This window comes from Trachurus trachurus (genome assembly GCF_905171665.1).
Source record: "Trachurus trachurus genome assembly, chromosome: 6".
NCBI classification, from domain to species: domain Eukaryota; kingdom Metazoa; phylum Chordata; class Actinopteri; order Carangiformes; family Carangidae; genus Trachurus; species Trachurus trachurus.
The window spans coordinates 9,111,751-9,130,045 of record NC_139897.1 but is presented as its reverse complement, the minus strand read 5'-3'; the positions used below and the strand labels follow the sequence as shown (position 1 = coordinate 9,130,045).

Sequence of the window (18,295 nt, the reverse complement as noted above, 5' to 3'; positions counted from 1 at the left end):
GAAGGTTCTACTCTTTTACATATCCTTGCACCATATACAGTACATGTGTGTTGTATCTTAGACCTTAATGGATTTGTCAAGCGATAAAACAATTCATCTACAACTGCATTGATAATCCAATCCCACTTAAATACTGCCAATTTGATCTTGTAATTTTAGATTGAACTACATTTTCTAAGTACAGTAGCTTCAGTTGATAACTCCCATAGTCTTTGCTGTAGTCCAGCTTCTGTCATTGTAAAGTAACTGGCAGCATGCATCACTATACCTTTAAAGAATCTTTGCCAACACTGACAGTAAATCACAAAAAATATGATAGTATAAAAAACATATGAAACAGAATACCATTTAAAACTGTGCCACAGTACAGTAAATCATACTGGATGTCACAGTGTATGAAGTTAAAAACAATAGCCTACCATTGTATAATGTGTCATAAAAATGCCATGACACAGTATGTCATATAAATGTCATAGTATACCAAGTCATAAATTGTCAGAGTTAAGTCGATCCATTAGTTATGCCCCTTATCTGTGAGGGTCGCTGACATGAGGCGAGGGTGAGGTTCACCCTGGACAGTCACCAGTCCATCACAGGGCTAAACAACATGACATGCTGCACATTCACACCTGCAGGTACCTAATGTGCAGATGTTTGGACTGTGGGAGGAAACTGCAGAATCCACACAGAACAATGTGAGGCGAGACTGAAAACCACTTTACCACTTTGCCGCCCTCAGAGTCTAGCAACATGATATATGAGATGAAGTGACAAACCATGTCATGACTTCTCTGACTGGGCGCTAGGTGTCCCTGTTTCTCAATCCCTCATTCTGTGGCCTTTCTCACTCTCTATCTCTGACACCTGTACTCTTTCTCTCTTTTTTTGTCACAGTCTTTGATTGATGCTTAGACACATTGAATACTTAATAGTGGGTAAAGACCCTTAATTACCCAGTCTGATTTCACTGTGTGGAGGCTTAACAATCCACACAATCAAACAATCTGATCTAGTCACCAGTGAAGCATTATGTTTGGCTGGATAAAATAAAACACAGAAACCTAAAACAGCCACGTGTTAAAATGCAAAAGAAAGAATGAAAAATAAGTAGGCCTAAATACTGTAGGCTAACTATGCAATTATGTTTTTCATAGTGCACATTATCAAACATTGCAACCAACTTACAGCTGATCAAGTTCATGTCAGATACTTCAACACCTCCTATTAGGTTTTAAGTTGAGGCACTGCAAAATGTTTCAACCTGACATAGATCCCTGCCACTACTGCCAGTAAAGCTTCTGTCTGTGACTGTTGAGAGGATGAGGCCAGGATAAACTGTATAGTAGTGAGATTAGACGTTTAACTGTGACATTTAAATATCTAATCAATGAAATAAGTGACTACAAAGTGCACCAATCAGGAAAACATGGAGGTGACGTTCCTGCGAGGGAGAGGAGCAGAGGAAGGGTGTGCAAACTGTGCATGCGCTTAGACGGCCTGTGGCATTAGCACGTGCCCAGTGATGGCTGCTAGCTAATGTGCATATTGGTTAATGTGGAAACAAAGCTACATGACATCTCTCAACACTGCAGGTCTTCATGGCGCCATGTTGCATATGATATTGGTGGGATATTGTTGCTGTGAGCAAAAGCCATGATGACACCAACATCTTACTCGCATTTGACAGTGGACTGGACTCACCAACTCTGTGGGCTGCTCACTGTTTTCATTTCACTCCAGAGACGCCATCTAGTGGTGACAGTCAAGAACGTTACAATTACATCCACAACAGTGACCTGTGGCACTGAAACTTCTTATTAATCTACCTTATTACTACAAGCACAGTACAAGTTTGCCTTTTTGTGGAGGTTTGCGTGGTGAGGACCATATATCTGGTGAGGACGACGCGTTCAGAAGCACCTGAAAGCACCTGTGGATCTGCGTCACCATGGTGATTGGTCTCATCACTTTCAACGTTTCTTCTTCTTCTTTTATCTCGTGACCTCGACCTTTTACCATATTATTAAGCCTACTTTTTTTCGGAGTAATTTGAGGTTGTTGTTTTTTTTAATTTCTATCTTTTTTGCCTAAAACCTGCTACTCGCTTATCATTTATTTTCAAGTTATGTTAGGCTAGTTGTTGCAGACACTAAGTTTAGCTACTGTTTGAGGAATTAAATATGTATTTTAGTTGCCCATCTCATAAACTGTCAGGCAACTGCTTCTCTTTCCGGTCCAACAGGTGGTGCTAATACATCCACAAAGTAGCCTAGTTTATAACAGATAGTCAATAAATACATAAAGATTCCAATTCGATTAATATGTTTTAATCGTGTTGTCAAACTAAGATGACTCTAAATGTCCTTATTCATTTGTGAAAACTTAAAACTGTTTCAGAGTCTCAGTGGCTGCAGCAGTGCTTCCACAGAGAGGGGCTGCGCCTTTAAGACGGAGACACGTGACCTCACCGGCGGCGCGACGTCAGACCCGGAAGAGAAGCGTCTGTCATTGCATGGATGTTGATGGTGTTTTCAGTAGGAATGGACAGTTTGGACCGGTACAGGGACGACAGCTGGACCGTGAAGTGTCCCACTCGTGCTCACCGGGAACAGAAGCTGTCCAGGAATCTGCAGTAACCGACACTGAGGCTAAGTTAATACACCGTCATGCATGTGTAGGAAACTAGGTGGGTTGACTCTTGCTCTCCATCACCTGCTGAATGCTTTGGAGTCCTCCTTTACTAATGATTTCGCTGTTTCCTAATACAAGACAGACGCATGTGGAGGAATTCATCTTGTGGACTGAGCTAACAGTCTTTGGACATGGTAACCATGCTGGCCTTTGGAGCCAGAGCAGTGACTCTCCACCTGAGGTACACCCTCAGTAGAGCAGGCTCCTTTGCCAGAGCCCGACTCATCCACAACACCAGGACATGTTTAGTTAAACGTGGGCAGATATTAAACCAGATTCCCAAGGTTACGCTGCTATGTTGGGGTGCAGTGAATGCACAGTCATGTACAGTCAGGTGCCAAGAAGCCACTCTTCCAGCCCAGACCACAGAGAAGAAGTCTCTAGCCAGGGTCCAAGTGCACAAACTTCTATTTTTTCTTCGCCTCAGCCTGCGTGCGTTGGTTCTGCTCCTCAAATTCGGCCCCCTTCTCCTCCTTTCCCCCCTGGTCCTGGTGTCAACGCGCTGGGCGTCTCGCTGGCTGGACGCCCTGCTGTGGATGACTGAAAACTCTGGCCCTACTTTCATCAAGCTGGGGCAGTGGGCCAGCACCAGACGAGACATCTTCCCCCGAGAGTTCTGCGACCGCTTCTCCAGGCTCCACGTCAAGGTGCGCCCCCACTCCTGGGCCCACACCAAGCAGTGTCTGCGCAGGGCCTTCGGGGAGAGCTGGAGGCAGGTTTTAATCTTTGACAGCAAAGAGCCGGTGGGTTCTGGATGCGTGGCCCAGGTGTACAGAGGTTGGGCCAAGGCGGACCAGGTGGAGGACCCGGCCTTCCAGTCGCTGGTGGAGGAGATGGAGAGGGAGGACTTGCTTGAAGCCTGGGAGATCCCTGGTTTTAGAGGCATGGTCAGCTCCCTCCGGAGGCTCTGGAGGGGCAGAGGTGAGGAGGAGGGCTACGAGGAGAGACGCCACCCGGCTAGTCAGCATGAGGACGGCGGCACAGAGAAGGAGCATTTGATACCTGTGGCTATCAAGGTCAGTCTTTCTCAGCAGTGGTTCATTTGCATTTGGTACTGAAACCAGCCGTTCTGAACAGGGCTGTTTTGAGAGGATGAAAAGAGTTGTGATGTTTGATCCGTGGGATATTTTGACCACAGCATGTCACAGACATGTCTTTAAGACACCTGGGAACTATTTTAATTTGTGGAAAGGGGGCATCATATGTCTCCTTTAAGTCGAACATGCTGTGCTTTATTTTCTCACATCCTGCAGCAGATGTCTGTAAAGTGTGTGTGGTGTGTTTCAGGTGGTGCATCCAGGCATCAGGAGGCAGGTGGAGATCGACCTGCTGCTGATGAAAGCAGGCAGTTGGTTCCTGCACTGCCTCCCTGGACTCAAATGGCTCAGTTTGTATGAGATAGTGGAGGAATTTGAGAAGCTCATGACCAAACAGGTGGGGTTATTATGATTATGCATTTATATTTTATACCATTATAAGCACAAGATAATGATCTGAAATAAAAAAAAGCATAAATAATCTACTCATCTCTGAAATTTTTTACTTTTGTTCCAGATTGATCTCCGTTTCGAGGCCAGGAACATTGAGCATTTCCGGGATAATTTCCGTGACGTGGATTATGTCAAGTTCCCGACACCCTTACGACCATTTGTCACCAGGACCATCTTAGTGGAGACTTTTGAAGTGAGTACATCAAGTATTTAAACTTAGCTTTTGATGTAAAAAAGACACTTTTAGTATTTTAACTTGTCACTTCTACAGTATAACTGTTCTATTATTGTGTTGTTCAGCAAACTCAACCGATGAGAATTATTCAGGTTGAATGAAAACCTTTTTTATTCCTGGTAAATGAGGCCACCTTCTTTCAACTTACATTCAACCCTCTTTTTTCCAGGAGAGTGAGCCCATCTCTAACTACCTGCGCTCTGAGATTCCTCAGGAAGTGAAGCAGAGAATTGCCAAGATGGGTGTCGACACCCTGCTGAAAATGGTGAGATACGTTATCCACTGAACACATTCTGCATAATGTTCTGTTTGTGAAACAAAGCTCGGATCGTTTCTACACTTCTGAAGACATTTGTCCATTAACCTGAATGATTAGATGCACCTCCCCCCCCCCCTTACTCATCCTTCTGTCTTCCAGGTCTTTGTGGACAACTTTGTCCACGGGGACCTCCATCCTGGGAACATCCTGGTCCAGTGTCAGGGGCCGCTTGCTGGTTCCAAGGACAGCAGCGGTATGACAGGGGAGCCCCAGGGTAAGACCACCCTCACTGACCTGTGGGACACCGTGGTTGTCAGTGTCAGGCCTGACCCGTGTCCTCTCCAGCTGGTGCTGCTGGACGCCGGCATCGTAGCGCATCTCAGTGACCACGACCTTGCCAACTTCAAGGCCGTCTTCACAGCGGTGGTGCTGCGGCAGGTAATGTGAGAAACACCACGTACGGTAGATGAGGAGTTTGTGCTGGGTTACGGAGGCATGGTGGTCCGGTTTGAACTGAGTATCATGGCTTTTGATCTGGACCTGGTCCACTGTGGTCTGGGTGTAGGAAAAAACTGTGCCATCTCTCCTCTGCATTTTCAAAAACAGAAATATGGTTACACAAATCTGCAACAGTGACTCAAAGAGATTATCTGGCTTCTGTGATAAACTAGACCAGATTTGACCGGTCTGAGCATTTTACTTTTTAAAGAGACCTGGTCCAAAAATACTCTTACCTTGTAGGAATGTAGCAGAGCATAATTTATACACTTTTTTTTTCTCTCTTGTCTTTTAAAGGGATACTTCACCAAAATTGATAATTCACCAGTTTTCTACTCACCGTCATGCCAAGGAAGGGTTTGGAGAACTTTCAGAGTTATCAAAATGCTTTTGGAGTTCCAGGGTGGCAACGGATGTTTATATAATGGCGGCAGATTGTGCTCACTTTTTAATTGTCCAAAACTACCACTACAACAAGGCTAAAAACAGATCAAATTATTTTTTTCCGAACAACTTTTTCATGTGGCAGCTTCAGGACACTTGGCTCAGTACGGACGAGCAGTATGGAGGTATTTAGATGTTTCAAAGTGTGTGTTTTGGACGATTCAAAAGTGAGCACAATCCGCCGCCATTATATAAACATCCGTTGCCAGCCGGACCCACCCTGGAACTCCAAAAGCATTTTGATAACTCTGAAATTCTTCAAACCCTTCCTTGGCATGACGGTGAGTAGAAAATTGGTGAATTATCGATTTTGGGTGAAGTATCCCTTTAAGTATTTTTTGGGGTGTTTTGCCTTTAATTGACAGGACAGGACAGTACAGATAGACAGGAAATGGGGAGGCAGACTGACATAACATGCAGCAAGGAGACTATAACCTCTGCATATGGGGTGCCTGCTCAGCTCAGTGAGCTAAACAGCACCCCAACATATCTATTCTTAAACCATGAAAAATGCCTATGATACAGAAAATATATAGTATGAACTATAGTATCATATAGTATAATTGTAGTATCATTGATTGAGACTAACTATACTTGTTACTAAGCATTTGATTGTCTCTCCTCAGGGCGAGCGAGTAGCAGAGTTGATTTTGCATCATGCCCGAGCCAACGAGTGCCAAGACGTGCCACAGTTTAAGAAGGAGATGGCACAGCTGGTGGACCATGCTCTCAGCAACACCCTGTCTCTGGGAAAGGTACTAACTAACATTTCTTATTGTGCCTGTTGCTGTTGTTTCTGTGTTTGAGTTATTTTTATTTTTATTATTACATTTAGCCCCACAAACACCATCAACATCGGGTGGCCAGGTCCCACCCCACTCCGTTGTTCACACATACACGTACAAATACACAAACAGGCAAACAAACAAGCAAAAAATTAATAATAATAATAAAGTTAAAAATAAATAAATAAAAATTGCTGTTGTTTCTGATGCAGGGCAGCATGATGGTGGCTACCTATTTGTCATGATTTTGCAACTGTAAAGGACATCAAAAAGAAAATAGCCTAGTGTAAATTTAAATTCAATTTCTACTTCTACTCATCCTCATTGAAGTTTATATTGCTTTGCTAAGACGTGTTCATTTTTGTAGTTTTTCATGGGTTAGAGATGGACTGGGTTCAAGGAGGAAAATCAATACAAACACCTAGTAAATCACCAATAGCCACTTTTACAAATAAGCATCAATCAACTGGAGGTACAGGTGTATTCAGATTCTCTAAGTGGTTGGTGACAGTAGCCGGTGACTCTAGGAAATATTGATCACTAATTACTATTGATGTGTTTTGTTGATTGGATTTTTGTCTTGTTTATAGATCCAAGTGACCGAGTTGCTCTCCAGAGTCTTTGGTCTGCTCATCAAACACAAGGTAAAACATCAGCTGCTTGTTTTCACTGTGCCTAAAATGTAATTTCTGTGTCGTTAACCACTCATTTCTCAGGTTTGCTTGTTACCCTAATAACAGTTTATCATAAAGATTTAGCTTGAGGATGTTGTCACGACAGCCTCCTTTCTGTATTACTTCATTAGTTTACTCTTTATCTACAGGCTGAACTGACTTTAGTGAACAGTTTTTGTCAGTGAGTGAGAAGAACACATTTGTCAGCTCAGTTGTCATATAAAAGTGTGTAACTTCCTGGTTAAGGGAATAAAAGCACATACAAGTGAATACAACAGATAGATCCAAAATGTGATACTTCTGTATGTATGGCCCTTCTAAAGTCTGCTCTTATAGCCCTAATTGTGTACTATATCTTAACAGGAACAGACTGAAATAAATGCAGTGAGTAGGGGCATCAATCCTGCCTCTTACTGATGTTGTTACCTTTCTCATAGGTGAAGCTGGAGAGTAACTTTGCCTCCATTGTGTTTGCCATCATGGTGCTGGAAGGTCTGGGCAGGTCACTGGATCCCAATTTGGACATCTTGGATTTGGCCAAACCCCTGCTGCTAAAGAACTGTGCCTCACTGCTCTGATGCAGTCTCACAAACACGCACACACACACCTGACGCACAACACACACAACAGATTAAGAAAACAATCTGTGCTCAATCAGCTGTGTCATCTACTCATAGGTGCACACACAGATACTGACTCCTCTACGGTACCGTGCATCAGTAACAGCGCATGTGTATATCCTCCTAATGCCATGACGATGGCTTGTCTTCATGTTTGCAATGCAAGAGTCCACTGTGGATCACAAGGTCACAGTCTCATCACTACATTTCAGCAACGTCGATGCCATAAATACCTCAGTGAGTTTTACATTGGTGGATATTTCCACAGTTCATCACCGTTACTCTTGGATGTTATCATCCTCTGTCTGTCTGGTTGAAGTAAGAACATTTCACCCACTGAAGTCAACATGAAGGCACCTCTACCAGAGCCTAATGAATGAGAGCGTGTACGCTTTACATGAGGCACCACTTGTAGTTTATTGAGTGCTAATGGATGAGTCAGACACATCAGCAGACACACAGATTTCATCAGAGACCATTTGTAGTGATTCAAGATGTAAAACAAAATACTGCGAAAACCCCTACAGTAGTTGATACTTAAAAGCATATTTTTACCTTTTAATGACTAATATTGATCTCAGGATGTCTTCTATCACTCCATCTTTTATTGCATCTTAGATAATGTTGTCTAATGAGGCATATTTGCTTTAGTGTGAATCACAATGTACTGTAACGTTTGTTCTTACACACCACATTGACAATGGAGTCTTGTGAAGCTAAATGTATTCATGACCGACCCATGTCTAGTAACTTTCCATCAAATAGTGGAAACATTTGTATAAATTAAACATATCAATAAAAAAGGGAATCGATGTTAATTGATTGTTTTCTTTCCTTCGCTGCCTCTCACGACCAGTTGTGCGTTTTCTGACCCTTTTCCACCGATGCAACTTCTGAGCAGAAAATTCACTTCATCAAGGGAACAAGATCCATTAATTTACAATTTTATTAAATCTGTCAATGAAAAACACAGACAAGAGACGCGAATCTGTCAATGTCATCAGGAAGAACAGTCAGCATGGCTGAAAGTGAGATCAGGAGGTTTTGGTGCAAAAAAACCCATCACATACCCTTTATTGCAAAACTGTTGATTTTTTTTCATCACCATCGGAGCCCAGATAGAGCAGCGCTGTTCAAGTAAGGAGGGAGGGGAGAGGTGACAACTGTAAAAAAATCTTTTCAATAATAATAATTATAATTAATAATAATAGTAATAATGACAAAAGAAATAAAAACATCTCTAATAGACAAACACAATCACCTCAGTATAAGACGAGATTCTGTCACAGTCACAACAACCAGAGAAAAGTTGTTTTCTTTTTTTTTTCCTCTTTTTTTAATGAATTAAATAGTTTTTAAAAATATCTCACCATTTACTTATACTCATCTTTTTTTTTCATTTATTGCGAAAAATAGGCAACTGGACTAATTGTGATGATGCGAGTTCTTGTGTGTCTGTGTGTGTGTGTGACAGAGAAACAGAGATTAAGTGGAGAGATATAGTGGAACGTCTTGGAGCGTTGGCACTGAGAGCAGCAGCAGTGTGTGGCGATGCAGTACTCTCATTCTGCCACTGGGTGGCACAGTTCAGGCTGAAAATGTCCCTCCATAACCAGAGCCATGGCGGCCGCTACCTCCCCCCCGCCCTCCCTCCCCGCCCCACACTGTACCAGAGGAAGTCAAGTTCTGCCAACACCAGCCTCTGTGTTTTTGGAATGATGCTTGTGTGTTGAAACTTTGTCCACGGTCGCTTATCGGCGTTGCCAGATCTCAGTTCTATGTACAAAGGTTTCAAATCCCTGAAGGACATCTACAAAGACAAGTGCAACCTCCATGTGACCATCTCCATCCTGGAGAAGCTCGGGGATCAAAGGTCCCTCTCATGGGAAAAAAAAGGGCAGGGGGGGTAGTACCAATCAGATCAGGTAAACGTGCCACAGCAGGACTCAACAGAACTGTTCAGGGGACTAAAAGTCAGGAATGATGGCAGAGGACCAAGATTTGTAGGAATGTGAAAATCTGAAGGAGCAGGGGGTTGTAACACAGTGACCTTCCTCAGATGGGCACCAAAATATCCTAACGTAAGTCTGTCTAACAGATTGTCCGAAAGAGGTGATGAGACAGGAAAGAAACCAGCGAAATGCACAAGTAAAGGAATGCATCCATCGTCCATTTGTCATATCCGTTCATGCTGATCCATCAGTCTCTCCATGCATCTAAAAATAGTCTTTAAAGACCAAGCAGTCCTCCTCCATGTTAAATGGATTATATTTTTGTTTTTTTTTGTCGTTTTTCTTTGTTTTTCTTTTTTTTGTTTTGCTCATCCTGGACATCTTCTATCTGTCTCTGTCGGAGTGGCAACTGTCAGGGCGGTGCCCCCCTGGAGGACTGGCTGCCCTCCACCTCTCTGTGGTGCCTCCGACCCTCCAGCGGGAGCATGCAGCTCATTTGGGAAGGGGGAGGAAGTGGGGATACTAACGGGTACAGGGGAGTTTTTTTTTTAGGGGGGGGGACTGGATTCTTGGAAGAAATGAGGGTGTAAACGTTTAGTCCAATGTGGGTGCTTCTTCCATGGCTTGGGGTGGGTGGGAGAGGTGGGGCTACTGGTTTATAGAAAGAGAGGAGAAAGGGTCTGTGTAGGCAGATCTTGTGCTCAGGCACATTCGCTCATTCTCTCGCACATTAACACACACACACACACATATTTGTCTGTCTTTGAGGCCCTGGCTATGTAAAGGTCATGGAAGATGGAGCTCTGGGACGTCAACACTGCAGCTGGGTTTCACGTTTTGTTGGTTTTTTTTTCTCTCACGTCGTTGAAAAGATCAGCAGCCGTCAGTGGACCCTGACCAGTTTCAAGTGAGAATTTGAAGGAGACGGGTGGACAGAAGGAGGGGACAGGCTGACATCTTGACGGCAGAGTAGAAGAAGAAAGCACATCTCTTTTCGGACAGAGCCTGACTTCTCCCTTTCACTGTGTGTGAGCAGCATCCATCCTTTAATGATCCGATTCTTTTCGGGAGATGTTTAGGAAGACATAGCTACTATGTCACGTTATCTCCATCAGCTCGTCTTTACATTCCTTTTTGGGAGGAGACGGAGGGAGCGGTGTGGGAGATGGATCTAGTCAGATAAGCAGGTGAGGGCGCATGTATGTAGGACAGGGAAGATGAAGCCGTTTTCCTCATCTACTCTGTTTGTGTCCAGCTTCTCTCCATGCTGTTTGTTCCACAGGCTCGCCACCAGGGGCTAACTGTAGGAGGGGGGGGTTGAGGGGGGCGAGGGGGGAGGAGGACGTCTGATCAAGAGTTTTTTGTGGCTACGAGTTGAGCCAGGGGTGGTTGAGGCATTCTCCGGCCGAGGCCCTCTTCTCGGGTACCATCTCCAGCATGGGCAGGAGGAAGTGGGTGAAGTGGCCGGCGTCCTCGTGCGCCCAGCCGTACTTCTCCACCAGCACGTCGAACAGGGACCACGGTTTCAGCTTGGTGATGTGCCGCAGCTCACCTGCAGGAGGAGACAGGAGGCAGAGTCAGTGACGGCACAGCAGGATGTGGGGAGAGAAGCCAACACAACAACATGTCTTTTAAAAGGTTGGTTCACCCACATTACAGAAAACAGATTCTTTTTTTTTACCTAAAGGACAAAAGGCTGGTGATATTTGACATTTTTCATTATGTCAACAAATTCCGAAACAAATGGATTATTATTAATAGCTTATACAGTGTAGGCTTAGGGTCAGCCACTGTTCACAACTATTCAAAACACCTCACTGTTGCATCGAATGATACGATCTTACTTTATATTGAATATGGGCACTGTACGTAGTTTATTTTCAGTCAGTCGTACATACACTGTCCTGCTGCTGTAGATACTCATTATATGTATCAGCTGAACACACTATTTAAAGGGATAGTTCAACATTTTGACAAATTGGCCCATTGCCATAATCCTACAGTTTTAGGCGGTTTGTTACCTTTAATTGTCAGTGCAAGCTATTTTTAGAATGGAGAAACCGAGCCGCGAGCTGCTCAGAGCTATGCTACAGAGGCCAATGAGATTTCTTGGTTTCTTGGACCTGCACATTCACCACGTTATGAGATAATAACGGAACGTTACGAGATGGAGTTGTTTTCAAGGTAAATTCATGCAAAACCGCTCATTGGCGTTTCCGTCGGGGGCAGTTTTTCGGCAAGCAGTCTCTGCATTGCCTCGAAAACAACTCTATCACGTAGCGTTCTGTTATTATCTCATAGCGTGGTGAATGTGCAGGTCACAACTTGTCCACCAGAGCGTTTTGGAGTTGTTTGATTATGTATTTGATTAGTTTGATGAGGGAAACCAAGAAATCCCATGAGCCTCTGTAGCGTAGCTCTGAGCAGCTCGTGGCTTCTAAAAACAGCTTGCATCGACAATTAAAGGTAACGAACCTCCTAAAACTATAGGGATTAGGGCAATGGGCCAATTTGCCAAAATGTTGAACTATCCCTTTAAGAAACTTTGTGTGTATATATGTCAGGAGGAACCACACCCAGCCACTTGCAGCCTAGGGAGTGTCGAGACACATTTCCACACTGTTGATTCTTGGTCTTTTCATGGGATTTGTTATGATTGAGGAGAAGAATTAACAGGCTTACACTTGAAATCTCGTGGTATTTAGTGATTGACAGTTTCTTTTTTTTTGCTGGGGCCTCTGTGATATTCATCTCTCAGATTTCTGCTTCCACTCAGGTGCAGTAAGAATAAATGGATTTCCTCTATGTTTCCCACAGCTTTGTTAGGTTTCATCAGAAAATGTGACAGCAACACAAGTTTTAAGTGTCCTTGCTATTTAAGCACACAGTCACCAGTTTTCACGGGGACGATTTGTTTGGTAAATAGTTGTGCAATTGAAAAGAAAAGTTCCCTTCACTTCTCTTTTGGTGGGGGGGGTGGTGACAGAAATCCTAGAGGCAAATTTCTCAAAATATCACCAACGTGCCTGCATGGCTGGAAGTAAAAAAAAAATGTTCTTTGTAATTTGGATGAACCGATATGCCGATATTCTGCAGACTCCAACCAATCACTACAGCAACTGATTCCACTAATTAGTTCACCTCTTTCTGCTCAAAGTTGTGCTAATCAGTGAGGAGCTGTAATGGTGGAGTGAAAACCTGCAGAGTCTTGGCTTGAAAAGCACAAAAACAACAACAACAAAAAAGGACAAGATGTGTCTAGAAAGAGGCAGAGAAGTGGCACAGTAAGAGAAACAGAGAAGGAGAGGAAGGTGTTCATTATTAAAGAGAGGAGGGAAATGATTGGGCGGGAGTATAAGACTGACGGAGAGGGGGAAAAAAGTATGAGGGAATGATTAATGGTGGGAGTGATCAAGACCAAAGGTCCACTTCAAAACATGGCTGCCATGGTAACCTCTTCTTCCTATGCCCTGATTGGAGAGCACAATATGAGGGAAAGAAACCATTTATCCAGACTGATTGGGAAACAGCAGTGAAAAGTGACTTCTGACTGCAGCATGAAGCTTTGCAGGTTAATAACTGGTTTGTGTTTATGAGCTTTCCATCTGCAGCCTTGTTAAAGGCTGTTTTTGTCTATATGAGCATGTTTTAATTGTTTTGTCTCCAATCAGTGTGCCAACTTTCCGCCTCTGTTCAATAAAAATCCGGGCGTGCAAAGGAAAGAAGGTAACAAGGCCGCTCGATTGCATGGCGCGGCCGAAGGCAGCATGGCAGACAGGAGAAGCCCAGCGAGACAGAGCGAGGAAGTCAGACCAGATTAACAGAGCGCTACGAGATAAAAGGGAGAACATTGAGACATCATCAAGTGCAGGCTCAGACCTCAGATAGAGAGACAACATCAAAGGCAGAATATTCAGGTCTCATGCCACATTATGAAGAATATATGAGCAGAAAGGGAAGAAGATCGAGAGACAGAAGAGAGAGAATAAATGAGAGAGTGCAGGGGTTATCAGCTGTATCACACACAGATCCACACACTTACCAGGCTCAGAGATGAGCAGAACCAGTGAGGTGTATGACACACTTAAGACTTTAGATTTTAGCAGTAAGGTGAAGCCTGACTCTTCTACATACTGGTTGAAATGACCTCACTGTGAGTGTTGTTGTTCATACTGCTACCGTTACTTCTAGAGTAGAGTAGTTTGTTTTATCACTAAGTGAAGTGTTGTTCAACAAAAACTGAATTATTAACTTTAATATATAATCTGTGGTGACTAATTACTTCTCTTAATTGGTTCCTTTGGCCATTATTTCACAAAATCTAATTCCTGATAAGAATATTAAAAAAAAACCTATTGGTTTGCTTGAGTCTATATTAATTAAGATTATACATTTTGTTTAATATTATTTAGCCACATAATTTGCCTCTCTTGCCTCTGACTGTGATGATTTAAACTGACTATTTTGCCTCAGTCCAGTGCCAGATGATGAACACAATCACAACAAATTATACGTAAGTCAAATTAATGAGGATGGGCAACAAAATTATATTTAAAATAATTGAAGCAATTAACTGTTTAATAGAGACAACTAGACTTTGAATAGTCATTGTTCTATATTACCAAATTCAGTCAAATTAGAATTTTTTGTTTGGTTTGTGAGCATGTTTTATGGTTTGTGTGTCAGATCAGTGTCCTGGTATCTCTCTTTATTGTTTTAGGGTTTTTGTTTTTTGCTGATATGATCTGATTCTAGTTCTCCCTCATCAGTAAGAGAAAGTATACTAAACCTTTACTGTGAATACAGATCATGACACTGTACCAGTCAAAGTCAATAAACTATCATGACATTTTTCACAATTGTGATTGACAACTTACCTGAAATCAACCTGAGCTGCCTCGGTGTAGACTGACTGGCAGTGCTGCTAATGTTACAACCCGTCTTGTGACTTACTATGGGGTTCTAGATCTATTCCTACAGGCCTAACTCTACTACTGCCCCTACACCTAACCAACCATTAACCACAGAGTCGTTTACCTTTCTTGGAGAAAAACTCTCGGCTGTACTTCCCGCCAGCGACCACTTTGCGTGGGACCTTCCCAAGGAGCTCCATGATCAGAGCGATGTGGTCTGCCCACCACCACATACATCACAGAGGGAACAGGCACGGTTCAGCATTACAGCATGCACACACACATCAACACGACAGACTGTACGGGACTGAGACACACTGCTGCATTGGGGCACCGTATGGACACACTCGCAAACTAATGTCACACCTCCACTGTGTTCAGTCACTTAGTCAATCAGTGAATCCAATTGTTTTACCAAAGTCAAATCAATGAAATTGAATTGAGTGTCACGTTTTTTCAGTGTCCATTCCTGTCCACCTTAAACATCTGTGTGTCTCAGTCCCCACAGCTCTCTGTCCATCACTACCTCTTCTGTTGAAGAACTCCCGGGAATATTTTCCAGAGAGTGCAAAGTGCCTCGGAATACAGCCCAGCAGCTCTATGATGTGGGCTATGTGGTCTACGGAGGAAAGAGGGAGGTGGGAGGGAGGGAGGGAGGGAGGAGAAGGGGAAGGGAAAAAGGAACAAGGTTGCCAAAAAAAAAAACGCAGACAAAGAAAGACAGAGAAAGAAAGGGTAAAGATGAGGAAGAGGGGAATTAATTGAGAGAGGAGAGATGAAAGTAAAATGCAAGGAAACAGGGAAGGGAGGAGACAGGTTTGAGAAAAGAGGGGAAAGGAAGGAAAAAAAGAGACAGTCACAGACAGTAAAGGAGAAAAATCCATGTTAGTGAGCTGTGCCCCCACAGCAGAGGTGATGAAATGAAATGTTTAGACTGGTGACATGTATTAAAGATGCAGAATCGCAGATTTTCTAGATTTTCAATTAGAGCTGAATGGCGGGAGATCAAAGGTGTCTCCCTGCGAATCAGGACGTCAGGACAAAACTGACGCCGGTTTACAGCCTCTGCAACACTCGCAGAATTAGGTTAACCGTGTCACATGTGATGAGGAAATAACACAATGAGCTGGCGGAGATCAAAGATGTGTGGGGATGAAGAGATTAAGAAGTTAAATGAAGAGGAGGGTGCGCAGTCTGGAAATAATGTGTTGCATTTCACACGACACAGAGTAAAGACGATGAGTGAGGTTAATGACTGGAGTCTACATGCAAATGTAGAGTCTGTAGTGTAACACGTGACCAGAATATAGATACACAAGTACTCACAGGATAAAGGTGCTCTCGAGCTTATTTCATCAAAAGTTTCTATTTGCTGGAAACTATAACGCTGCAAAAAGTCTCCGTAGAGTTACAGTCGTTGTGTGAGATGTGTGTATCTATAACATGAGAGCGATGCAGGTTTCATGTGTACACACAGCGGGGTGAAAATGAGTGGAGGCATAGCAGCAGATTAAAGGACAGGATTTACAGTCGACAGTGGATAGGGGGATTTGGGGAGAGGGATGGCTCGTTTAAACTAAGCTGACTTTAGGCCATTGTATTTAAACAGTCAGGGTTGATCCATTACAGTTTCTGCTCATTGTCCAGATGCATCATTAGAAACAACAGAACCACTTTTGAGACTAGATGACACACGTGCAAAACAACAAAAGGCATGCTTAAAGGGATAGTTCAACATTTTGGCAAATTGGCCCATTGCAATAATCCCTAAAGTTTTAGCAGTAGGTTCGTTACCTTTAATTGTCGGTGCAAGCTATTTTTAGAACGGCAGAGCAGAGCTGCAAGCTGCTCAGAGCTACGCTACCGAGGCTAATGGGATTTCTTGGTTACCCTCATCAAACTCATAAATTGTAAAAAAAATATACGCACATCCCTTGCTTGGGGTGCTGGGCTAAGGGGGAAGCTTCAGAAGAAAAAAGCAACAGCCCACACAACCTCATTATGCTCCAAATATTTTTACTGACAACGTTTTGGGCTCCTCAGCCCTTCATCAGGTCATTATCATCGAACTCATCAAATACACAATCCAACAACTCCAAAACACTCTGTTAGACAAGTTGTGACCTGCACATTCGCCACGCTATGAGATAATAACGTAACATTACAAGACGGAGTTGTTTTCGAGGTAAATTCATGCAAAACCGCTGATGCGCGTTCCCATCGGGGCAGTTTTTCGGCAAGCAGTCTCTGCATTTGCCTCGAAAACAACTCTGTCTCGTAACGTTCCGTTATTATCTCATAGCGTGGTGAATGTGCAGGTCACAACTTGTCCACCAGAGCGTTTTGGAGTTGTTGGGTTGTGTATTGGATGAGTTTGATGAGGGAAACCAAGAAATCCCATTAGCCTCCGTAGCGTAGCTCTGAGCAGCTCATGGCTTTGCTCCGCCGTTCTAAAAATAGCTTGCACCGACAATCACGAACCTACAGTACTCCTAAAACTATAGGGATTATGGCAATGGGCCAATTTGCCAAAATGTTGAACTATCCCTTTAAATTTGTGTTGTGTTCTCCACACTTTTACAACAGCACATAATGATGTTGTAATAGGGAAATTTTGAATTGATTAAAATCATAATCCAGCTAGTATCCCCAAGTGATTTCACAAAGATATTGTTCTTTTTCAGGAGAGTGCATCAAATCACAGTTTTACTGTAATCATTCAAAAGTGATACACAACGACAATTTGAATTTCATTTGTGTCCTGTATTTATGTTGCTCACAGTTTTTGTTCGGGGATATTCTGGGTAATATTGTGAGCAATAGACTCCCTGCTGCAATCAATAAAAGCTAAGGGAATGCATTCGACGTTGTGATAAATGCATCAGTACATTCATGATACAATGTACTGTTTCTTAACAATGGAAAACAAATCTGCAAAGTAAAATGAGCACAGAAAAACTCAAATTTCCAAATGGAAATTCATTAAATCTGTTGGAAAATTGAATTAGAATTGTTCTATTAAACATTTTGCTTATGAATTTCTATGCTATATTGAACATTTTGTCTGTGTGTGTGTGTGTGTGTGTGTGTGTGTGTGTGTGTGTGTGTGTGTGTGTGTGTGTGTGTGTGTGTGTGTGTGTGTGTGTGTGTAGGTCATTAAGAGCTCAATACTCACCCTCATCACGAGAGTAGTCCTCTCCAGAGTGGGGCTCAAACAGGTAATCTCCTGTAGCCAGCTCAAACGCCTGCATAACAAGCAATAGACCAGAATAGATCTATACTGAGTGTGTGTAATAATAATAATAAAAAATCTCTCTATTGTTATTTCGTTTGTTTTGTTTTTACTCTTGACATGTTTAATAAAGAAATGAATCTGAATCTATCTACGTATCTTCCTCACCATGCAGGCAGTACTCCAGATATCTGCAGGAGTGCTGTAACCAGCTCCTATCAGGACCTCAATGGAGCGGTACTGTCTCGTCTGGATGTCTTCTGTAAAGTGCTTGTGCTGGAGAGGAGAGGAGAGAAGAGGGGGATAGGACAGAGGAGGAGAGGAGAGGAGAGGATCTTTCTTACTGGTTGTGGCAGTTGTTAATAATCAAAATTAATCAGTTCTTCCTAAGTAACCAAGTAATGAGACAAATGCTTTGCTTTATTCAACTGAGCCTTTGTCTTTGAAAATGTGACCTTGTGCTGTTCCCCATTTGAGACTGGTGTGCAAACAGATCCTGAAA

At 43.0% G+C, this 18,295-nt stretch overlaps 2 protein-coding genes across 4 annotated transcripts in view; one reads left to right on the top strand and one right to left on the bottom strand.

The window, feature by feature from the left end:
• The first annotated feature begins 2,585 nt into the window (after positions 1-2,585).
• adck2 (aarF domain containing kinase 2) lies at positions 2,586-7,760 on the top strand. The gene is made up of 8 exons (XM_083973248.1): positions 2,586-3,707; positions 3,979-4,125; positions 4,246-4,374; positions 4,586-4,681; positions 4,835-5,113; positions 6,244-6,372; positions 6,993-7,046; positions 7,514-7,760. The coding sequence occupies exons 1-8, from the start codon at positions 2,823-2,825 to the stop codon at positions 7,652-7,654; spliced, it is 1,860 nt and encodes a 619-aa protein (XP_083829374.1). The 5' UTR covers positions 2,586-2,822; the 3' UTR covers positions 7,655-7,760.
• Positions 7,761-10,256: 2,496 nt separating this feature from the next.
• The window catches only part of srpk2 (SRSF protein kinase 2), a gene marked incomplete at its 5' end in the record, with an annotated part of 72,661 nt that continues 64,622 nt past the window's right edge, over positions 10,257-18,295 (bottom strand). For all 3 annotated transcript variants that reach the window (XM_083974065.1, XM_083974064.1, XM_083974066.1), the window contains 4 exons: positions 10,257-11,200; positions 14,686-14,778; positions 17,737-17,806; positions 17,962-18,069. In XM_083974065.1, coding sequence (XP_083830191.1) covers positions 11,016-11,200; positions 14,686-14,778; positions 17,737-17,806; positions 17,962-18,069 — 456 coding nt within the window. In that variant the 3' untranslated portion in view covers positions 10,257-11,015. The remainder of the gene's footprint in view (positions 11,201-14,685; positions 14,779-17,736; positions 17,807-17,961; positions 18,070-18,295) is intronic.